The sequence below is a fragment of the Anoplopoma fimbria genome, chromosome 2, assembly GCF_027596085.1.
Source record: "Anoplopoma fimbria isolate UVic2021 breed Golden Eagle Sablefish chromosome 2, Afim_UVic_2022, whole genome shotgun sequence".
In the NCBI taxonomy this organism is placed as follows: Eukaryota; Metazoa; Chordata; class Actinopteri; order Perciformes; family Anoplopomatidae; genus Anoplopoma; species Anoplopoma fimbria.
In genome coordinates, this window is record NC_072450.1 from 14,614,087 (window position 1) to 14,623,809 (window position 9,723).

Below are 9,723 nucleotides of genomic sequence, written 5' to 3' on the forward strand. Positions count from 1 at the left end.
ATAGATTTGCATTTTGTGTGACTAATAACACGCCTGATGGGATTGACTCACCAAGAAAATGTGGGTCAAGATGTGATCGATGAATGTAAACGTAGGTGTGTTAAAACTATTGGAAGGGTAGTTGATAAATAAACATTGCAGGTTTCTGCTGCATTTTAAATTTTATCCAAAAAGGGAAATAAAAGAGACTGATTTACAACAAACAAGATAATCTAGAAACGTTTCTACTTAAACGTTGTTTCTGCTTAAACTGCTTTTACTGTCTAACACACTAATGCTGTGTTTTAAGTTTTTAGTGTGTAGCTTTTATATGCTGTTTTTAAATGTCGAAAGTCGTCTATAAATAAAATGAGTACGTAAAACATTCAAGTTTAGAACAAAACACTAGCTTTACTACTTCCGCCTTGTTGTCCCAAAACAAACACTCCCCCTCCGTAAAGGAAATGAAGATGTTTGTTTTTCACACAGGCGTCTACCCATTATCCAACTGGAGAGCGGTGTTTGGGTAAAAACGAAACATACTGACTTTCAAAAAATATATTTAAAGTAGTCCATAACCGGGGCTGAAATACGGTTGAAAAAAACGAGGGGAAGTTTTAAATCAATAGCTGAAATAGTTTCTGCTGATTATTCGCCCAGTGCAGTGACATCCGGGGCACTCCGGCTCACAAAACAAACGGACAACCGAACGCCCCGCTCTCACGCGTCACTGGTCGAGCGTGCGGGGAGCGCTCGTTCACGACTCGGGCTGAGCCGCCTCAGACACTCAGAGAGAGAGATGGAGGGAGGAGGCCGGGTCTCGTGGATGAAGTACGGGCCTGTCGTGTCCCTGTGTGTGGTGGTCTTGGCCTTCTGGTTCCGGTCCCCTCAGGACGATGTCCTGGTCGACCGGCTGGACGCCGTCCTGTCCTCTCTGCTCCGCGCGGAGGGCAAAGTCGGGATGAATGACGTCGCCAGACCGAGAGTGGCCGTCGGTAAGCGCCGGTGATGCTAGCTAACGCTAGCCAGAGATGCTAGTATAAAGCATTGGTGTAGGGGCTTGGGGAGTGATGGGGTAAATAAGAGAGTAAGTCCGAATGAGTTGGATCCATATCAGATGTATTGAAGTTATAAATCTGCTCAAGATGAAAGAAAGTTAAATGCATTTATCAAAGTGCTCCCACTTACTAACATAACATAACATAATTAAAGTGTATTTATAACCATGTATAACTTTAACTGGGTGATGGTGTTTAACATTAACCTAAAACAACTGGGGCCTAATGGAGATTATAATAAGTAAAACATTGTCTTTTCTCTGTGCTGTCATGTAATGACTGACCTGAGTTAATGTTGTATGTTGAAGCCAGATCAACACTTTAGAGGAGTGGACTTTAGTGAAGGAAAAGAGAGTGTGGTTTAAAAGGGAAGTGAGAGACCATGATGGCACAATACTCAGCTCTGAGTCCACAGGTCAGTCCTGTGCAGGGAGCCTCCAACATGACTACGCAGAGAGGGGATGAGAATATATATGGACAAGGTGGAGACAGAATGTGTACCTTGAATGTTGGTGAACTTATTTATAGTAACTTTCTGGTTTATGTCATATAGTATAGATGGTAGCCTGAGTGTGACGTCCAGAATAAACTATACAGGTTAAATAATGAAAGCAGAATTGTAGGAATTAACTAACCACTAAAAGCAATCGTACAAGTTTCCCTTGTGATGGCTTTTGTACGTTGGCATAAAGTCAACAGCTCCATAGTCTCATACACACACCTTAGAGCCTACTGTGCCACAAGTGGGAAAACTCGACAGGCACTTTGTAGTCTCCATCTTGAATTGTAATTGTGGGCGGCAAGAAGATACATTAGAATTATGAAAGGATGGAATTCCTCACCTGACAAACTGCTTCAGAAAGGTTTAAGCAAACATTGTAAGCGTGCGTGACCCCCGTCTTGAGTGTCACGATCTAATCCTGATCTTAAATCATGTACTTTGAACTTTGTTACAGTCACATAGCAGAGGTGATCATCATATCTCTCCAACCTTTACCCAGTTCAACAACAGGCTCTGCCATGCTGTCCGACCGGTTACATTGTTATTTTTAAGAATCAAGTATATTTAAAAAGAAGTTCTTTATTGTCCTAAAGGGAAATTAGTTTGCAGCCAGGTTATGAACAAAATGCACAAACCTTAAACAATGTTGGACAGAAAAAACACATTATATTGTATTCAAAATACTGGTCCTTTTGACTTTCAACCAAATGCACAATAATTATGCACCACTGGTGCTGACCACAAAACTAAATGTTTTATTTACAGAAAATTGTCAGAAAACAAATTGTAGATGGATGAAAAGCATTTGCGAGCAAAGCAGCTTGAAATCCAGCTACTCTCAGACTAAGTAAAATATTCAAATCTAATTCAAACGCGAGAGCAAACATTTGCCTTTTGGCTTTTCTAACAGGTTGTTGTTGTGCAGCATGTTAGCCTTTGTTCAGACTTGACAGTAATGGTTTATAAATGAAAGCTTTGCGTTGGTGATGTTTTGATCCTGTAGCCGAAACTGTAACGAAGTGTTGGATCATTTGACTAGCCACACTGGCAGACGTGACACAGCAGCTGCATGTTGTGTGGATGCTTTGCTGCTCAGTTTACTAAAGCTACACACTGGCATTACCCTTCTCTTTACTCTATTTGTACTGTTCAGTTTCATTTTCAATGTTATAAAAGAAATTGGGTTATACATAATCTTCCCCTCGTTTTTCCCCCCTGGAGGCTATCTCTTTATCTGCTGCTTTCTCGTTGGTCCCAGATTTAAATTCATATACCCGTCTCTGGGCCTGGTTTATATCACAAATGTTTCTCTCTTTGTCTTTTTCTCACTTCCTCTCTCCCTCATCCACAGGTTTTGGAGGTTGTGTTGACCTGATAGTTGATGGGGTATCGTTGCTTAATAAGATCGGCCTCCCTCCTACAGACCAGCCCCTACACCATGACTACATAGAAAATGAAGTGCAGCTGGCTCAGAGCTTTGCCTACTTCTTTGCACCAGGAGCTGCTGCAGAGTAAGAGCAATGTGTGTGTGTGTGTGTGGGTGTGTGTGTTTTGTGTGACTTTGAGCTGGACATTACATGGTTTTAGTCTAGTTAATAAAACCTCAATTCACAGTATCATAATATAAATACATGTGTTTGTGAACAGGTGCTTGTTCCAGATTGTTGAATACTTTAGTCTTCTGTGTGCTATGACTTGATGCCTGAGTTTTTCTGTTTAATACAAGGCGTGTCTAAGTGTGTTTTAGAGTCAATAAGAAAGAAGGGTTACATGGAGTACACACAGAGTTGGTGAGGCTTGAGGCGAGCCTAAAGCAAATTAAAAAAACAAAACAGTTTTCTTTGTTCCACGCCTCAGGCTACTGTGCTCCTGACTCATCCTGTCTCTGTCACATGCTCTTTCACAAACACACTCCTATGCAACCATGAATGTTTAGGGGTTTATTTGTTACATACATACATAAAAATAAATACAACCATACACTGTCTTCTTTCTTCTGACCAGCTATTACTCACAGAAAATATACTAACCAAGTAATAATAAGAAACCTTGATTTGGTCCGTGCTCATCTGTATATTTTGCTCTTTGTTGCTGCAGAGCTTTTAGATAAATAGTGGTGCTTTCAAGTTTTAACTTTGTTTTTACTATTATTTACGGGTTATTTTTGTCTTGCAGGCGTTTTGTGCTGAATGATACCCTATTCAGTGAGCTGGTTGAAGCGTCCCGTGACCTACCTGGAAACAGATGGGCAGTCGGCGGCAATGCCCCAGTAATGGCTGCTCGCATGGCAACCGAGGGATGTGATATTTTGCTAGGAGGAAGTTTCAGCCCCGATTTTACTGACGTCCTGTCCCAGCACATTACAGGTAAACACACACACAGACAAATACTGGTACACCTACTCCACCTCTGCCTTCTATGTGTTTTACCACCCTGGTCGTCTTCACTTCCATTCCCCTGTACTAATCCAACTCTGTCCTTCCAGTGGCGGGTAACATAGTTGAAGAGCCAGACATTCATCTGATCCTGGAGTATCCATCGGGTGCTAGCTGGGGTCACTATACCTCACGTAGGGCCAACAGGTATGTATTAGTTGAGCATTTGGTAGATATTTTGAGAATATTAAGGGATTATTAAATTGAACTGTGTAAATACGAGTATTTAATCCAGAGACCTGTTTTTTTTCCACCATGCACAGTAGGCTGGAGGAAATGTTGTGTTGTGAGTTATAGAACCTAGTGTTCTATGTGTGTACGTACATGCAAATAACTTCTAAGCCTCTTCAATATTTGAATCTGACTGTTTGTTTCTGTAGATATATCGTCCACAGCGATGACCATAACCCCTACCTGGACTCCATGGCAGCGTTTGCTGAGAAACTCATAGACTTCGAACCAGATTTGCTGGTGGTGGGTGGGCTGCAAATGATGGATAACTTCCCCTTCCAAGCAGGTAAGAGACAACCTTTTTATTAGCTGCTGATTTGAAAATTCTCCAGCAGCAGTGTCTGCTGCTTTGTGTCGCACAGCTGAAATTGGAGCGTGCTGAATATTTCTTAGTTGTGCGTTCCCTTTTCACTCAACTCAAGTTTGCTGAAATAAAAGGTAGGTTTTAGAAAGTCATGTGGATGTGAATTGAAGATTTTTTTTTATTGTGAGTTAAATGCTGTGAAGAGAAAAGGGTTCTTAAATAAGATACACGTTGTTCCACAGCCTTTTGGTTTCCTTCAGTCCTTAATGTGTAGTTACCTTTTGTCTGAATTTCTTCTCTTCTCTTTCCACCTGTTCATTTCATCTTTCCAGGTGAGCGGGACGCTCTCTTCTCCCGCCTGTCAGACCTCCTGTCCTCCTCGTCTCCACAGATTGGAGTCCATTTTGAGATGGCCAGTTTTGTAGAAGAGAGTATAATGGAAGACCTACTTTACTATGTCATTCCCCATGTAAGTATGACTGAGTATTAATGAACAAATTAATTCACATTAAGGGGACTACAACAATTACATTTGCACAGGGGTGAAAACACTAAATGTTTAGTGATGTAGTGAGGGTTACGTAAAAGTTGTCGCACAAATAATACCAGGTAGTTTGAAACTGGATTTCCTTTAGTCAATTTGTTGAATACATTTCTAAACGAAACAGTCTGTAGCTCAACAGAAATATTATTATTTTTATAATATGGTCCTCAAGTCACTCATCCTGATTCTGCTTTCCCAGGCGGACTCTTTAGGGATGAATGAACAGGAGCTTCCCAACCTGCTCAGCCTGCTTAAAGGCTCCAACATCACCGTGTTGTCGGACCCCAACCCTCGTGTAGCTACAGTCCTTGACCAGATGAGGGAGGTCTATCGCATTGTGAACCAGCGCTCCAAGGACGGCGAGAGTGACACACATGGTGCCAAAGCTAAGCCGCTGACTCGGCTCCATGTCCACACGCTGGCCTTTCAGGCCATTATTGTGACACGCGGCTCCCAGTGGAAGAACACCATGTCGGCCACGGCCAAGGCCTCTCTCACAGCTAACCGCCATGTCTGTGGCTCTAACAGCATTGACCCCAGCAAGGCGAGGCTCATCATGGACGACTCCTTCTCTGTTAGCCGGCGGGAAGGCAGCCAGCGTATCCCTCTGCAGGAGAGCAGGCCGGTCAGCTGCTGGGATGAGGAGGACTACGAGATCTGTGTAGCACCCGTGCTGGTGTGCACTGAGGTTTACCAAACTGCAGGTGGAGGAGACAACATCTCAGCTGCTGGCCTGGTGCTGCAGATCTAGAGAAGGACACTTTATGGTCTATCTGTGTGTAGTGCTAACTGCATGTTGGCACAGCGTGACTCTGGAAACGGGATCTAGGTGTGATGCAAGCACGGGTACTGATTGTGAAAGTAATCAGGCTAATGCGTCAGCTCACGGCCCAGGTGGACCATAAGGAAAACTTATTATCATTCAAAGGAGTCAGATGGTGGGCTGCAGTGGTTGTTAATCAGGTAAATCACCAGATTTAAAATATATGGGCTCAGTGTAAAGCCCGTTTGCATCCAGTTTATTTGATTTTTAGAACCAAAACTTCAGAAAAAGGCTCTGCCCTTCTCTGCCCTACTTTGATTTAACACACCAAACATCTTTACCAAGTCACTCCTGTCCATCATTTCACTCCTGTCCTCCTCTACTTCTCTAAGGCATTACAAGACTTTACCTTCAGTCAGGATTAGATAAACAGCGATGAAGTTTGTGTAAAGTCTGTAAAAAATCAAGTTGTGTTCAGGTTAGTAGCCGACCAGTCTGCTACAACTTCAGCTGTAGGATAAATCTTTGTCGTTTAAACAAGTGACTCCACTATGCAGCACATTTATCCAGAGTTGGGTAATTACTGAAAATGCTGAGTCTTCTGTTTCTGGGGAGCACGTTTATCAGGTGTCACATATTTTAAATCTAGAGCTCCAACCAGTAAACAAGGCTTTCAGCCACACTTGCCTTGCAGCATATTTGTTTTCAACCAGAAAAGTCAGCGACCTGTCAGCAGTGGTGGAAAGTAACTTTTACTTTTTACATTTACTCAAGTACTGTACTTAAGTACAAATGTTGAGGTACTTTTGCTTATTTCCTCTCTCTGCTACTTTATACTTCTACTTAACTACATTTTGGAGGGAATTGCTGTACTTGTAACTCCGCTACATTTGCAAGATTACTTAAATTACTTTTCAGATTTAATTATTAATACAATAATAATAATAATTACCTGCTGCAACATAAAAAAAAGACAAATTAATGAAACTAATTGCAATTCAGTGATTTAATATATATGATTGCCATTCTGCATAATGAATACTTTTTCTTTAGATACTGCAGGTATATTTTGATGCAAATACTGCAAAAATACTTCTTCCACCACTGTTTGTCAGGTTTGAACTAAAGATCTGAACCTTTGTTTAATTGAAAGGTAATGAGCAAATAAAAAAGGCAAAGAAAGATTTAAAGTAGTGAGCTAGTGTTGTAGTGTATGGCCTCCTGTTCTTCCTAATATATGTGAAAAATGTCTATTCTGGTTTGGGTGTGTTTGATTTGTTTTTAGATTGACATTCCTCTGTGTGTCCGTTGCAGTGCAATAATGCAAAACAAAGTTAAGAGACCACTGCTGGTAGCTGAATATGATGTCAAAATGTTCCTTTCTACCACCATGCTGTTTTTGTTTCTCCCCTTTCACTCTTTTCTCTGTTACTTTGTTAATTATTTTATCTCTCATATCTCTTCTTGTTTGTTTGTTTCTTTAAGGACCAAATAACCAATGTGGACTGCCTCAAGTTCTTATATGATATTGCTGCATAAAGTGAAATACAATTTCATCTCTAGTTTTAGTTTTGTTTGTTTTTGAAAGCTGACCTAAAGCTTCGTTGATGCTTACCATGAATTCCCTTTATCTGTGAATAAGTAATAAATAAATATTGGACCACACAGTAAAGATATTAGTGTTCATCTTACATGTCGTAGAAGTCAATGCCAAATAACTCCCCTAATGAGATCATCTATAAATGAAAATAGGGGCTCTGCCTCTGATTGGCCATCAACTCCCATTTCAATGTTTTCAGGGACGAAATAATTTATATTTTAAAACTGAATGCGACTACACTTAAATGGGAATTATGCCATTTTTCTCACTAATTATAAATCAAATATTCCATCACAAACCCAATTTCTCCATACAACATACTTTTAATTTTTACTTGATTACAGGGTTTAATTTATTTATTTGTTTATTAAAACATGCTTGTCAAAGCCCCTTTTTCACTGAGGAACACATTTATTCATGTTACAATCCATCAAGTGTGAACTAAAGAAATCCATCAAAATGTTTCCTCTTTGTCTCAACACTGTACTGATGGAACACTGTTGTTTGAAAATGCTGAAATTAAATGAGCCTTATTCTGTTTTGATTTTTGGTGTTTAGTGAAAAGGGAATATTTAATACAGACTATGTCTATTTCTGTAGGCTTTTTTTTTTTAGAGTTTTTTTGTCTTACACTGTTTGGAAGACGAGTAACGGGTTGTGTTTTTACTGTGAAATGAAACTGTTAAAACCAAAACTTCAACATGCATTCATGTTCGGATAGAGACCTGCTTATGTTTGCTACCATATCATATACTTTAGATAAGTCATGTCATCCATGTACCAAAGCTGTGTTTGAATGTTTCTTGCATGTTAACTATTCAATGCACAGTCACTTGAGATAAAATGCTGATAAAGCAGTCATTGCTTTGTTTATTTTCTCATACTTTGGATCATTTATCGATAGGGTTCACTGCTATCATGGCTGCAAACTGCGGTTAAGATAATACTTTGGGCCAGTAAGGACTTGATTTTGTCTTTGTGTTGGTCTTCTGAATTCAAGAAGTCTTCTAGACGAGAACTTATTTTGGGATTGTCGCCTCATGGCTTCTTTTTTCACAACATCTTAACTCGCCATGATGAAGGTTGTTTCCTTTCTTCATACAACATTGGACACATATCGTTTTTTATTTCCCTATTTGACCATTGGCTGCACACACTGTCTTGTCAGATGAACAACAAAAATACCTCCTCCTAATGCTTTTCAGCTTCTTTACATTTTTTGGCAGATTGCAATACCAACTTAACTCGGTAATGTGCAAACCGCCACTTATCGGACCAGTGTATAGAGATCAGGATCTAGTTTACACTAGTCTATAATGCACTTTCCAGTGTCAATACTTACTCTAACAATACTTTTAAAATCCCCCAAAGTGTGTTGTTGTTGTGTGGGGTTTACTATACTTGTCAGTTGTTTTTTACTTGTTAAGACATATCATTTGTCACAAACTGTTGCTATGCAGCCTCAATGGATTAGATCTGGTGAGAAGACGAACATTTACAGACTGTGCTGAATCTCTAAGGTAGGAAACAGCTGTGTTGTGTTAAATGTTTTAAACATTTTAAATTCAGTGGCTCCTTTTGCTTCGTTATGAACTTCTTGAAAATTTATGAAATTATAGAATAGAGTATGTTACAGACATGGACATCCAAACATTTTTCCAGTATGATTTACAGCCCGAAATATCATTGTCTCTGATGCCTTGAACTTCAAAATACCTGAAGCTGAAATTGTAGACTTTTTAAAGAGATCATTTTTTTTCTTTGTTGGTTCTCAGAGAAAAGACCAGGTGTTTGGGGAGGAGCAGCAGACTTGATGGAAACGACAACAAGGTGAGGAGAGGCGGACCTTTCAGAGCAGCTGAAGAACTACAGGGAGGCTCATCAGAAGCAGCTCAGCCACCTCCTTGATGAGATCTAAGACAAACAGGATGCTGAAAGAAAACAGAGTAATGACACTCAAGTAGACCAAAATATTGTCTTCATACTTTGATTATTGTGACATTGAAATGTCATTAAATGTCATAATATAGAATGCATTAAAAGTGACGAGTTAATATGCCATGAAAAAAACATTGCATAGTGTAACATGAAAAGATCATAGTGAATGTTATAAAAAAAGTCATAGTATAGTATGCCATAAATAAGTCATAGTATAGTATGCCATAAAGTTATCTAAAAAAGTAACAAAAAATGTCATAGTATAGTGTGTCTAAAAAAATGATAAATATAGTATGCCCTAAAATAGTCATTCAAAAGATAATAATATAGTATGCCATAACAATTTCAATATATATATTGTATATTGTG

The 9,723-nt window shown here is 39.6% G+C and overlaps 1 protein-coding gene across 1 annotated transcript; it reads left to right on the forward strand.

Annotated features, from left to right (window-relative positions):
• The first annotated feature begins 762 nt into the window (after positions 1-762).
• Positions 763-8,261, forward strand: adpgk2 (ADP-dependent glucokinase 2). The gene is made up of 7 exons (XM_054608677.1): positions 763-974; positions 2,891-3,050; positions 3,715-3,905; positions 4,025-4,121; positions 4,355-4,491; positions 4,842-4,978; positions 5,253-8,261. Exons 1-7 carry the CDS (start codon positions 779-781, stop codon positions 5,802-5,804), a joined length of 1,470 nt encoding a protein of 489 aa, XP_054464652.1. The 5' UTR covers positions 763-778; the 3' UTR covers positions 5,805-8,261.
• The last annotated feature ends 1,462 nt before the right edge of the window (positions 8,262-9,723 follow it).

Excerpts from the sequence above, each read along its gene's own strand:
- adpgk2 (XM_054608677.1), top strand. The coding sequence starts at position 779 with ATGGAGGGAGGAGGCCGGGTCTCGTGGATGAAGTACGGGCCTGTCGTG. Across the intron at positions 975-2,890 it reads CAGACCGAGAGTGGCCGTCG|GTTTTGGAGGTTGTGTTGAC; the intron begins GTAAGCGCCGGT and ends CCTCATCCACAG. Across the intron at positions 3,906-4,024 it reads CCTGTCCCAGCACATTACAG|TGGCGGGTAACATAGTTGAA; the intron begins GTAAACACACAC and ends CTGTCCTTCCAG.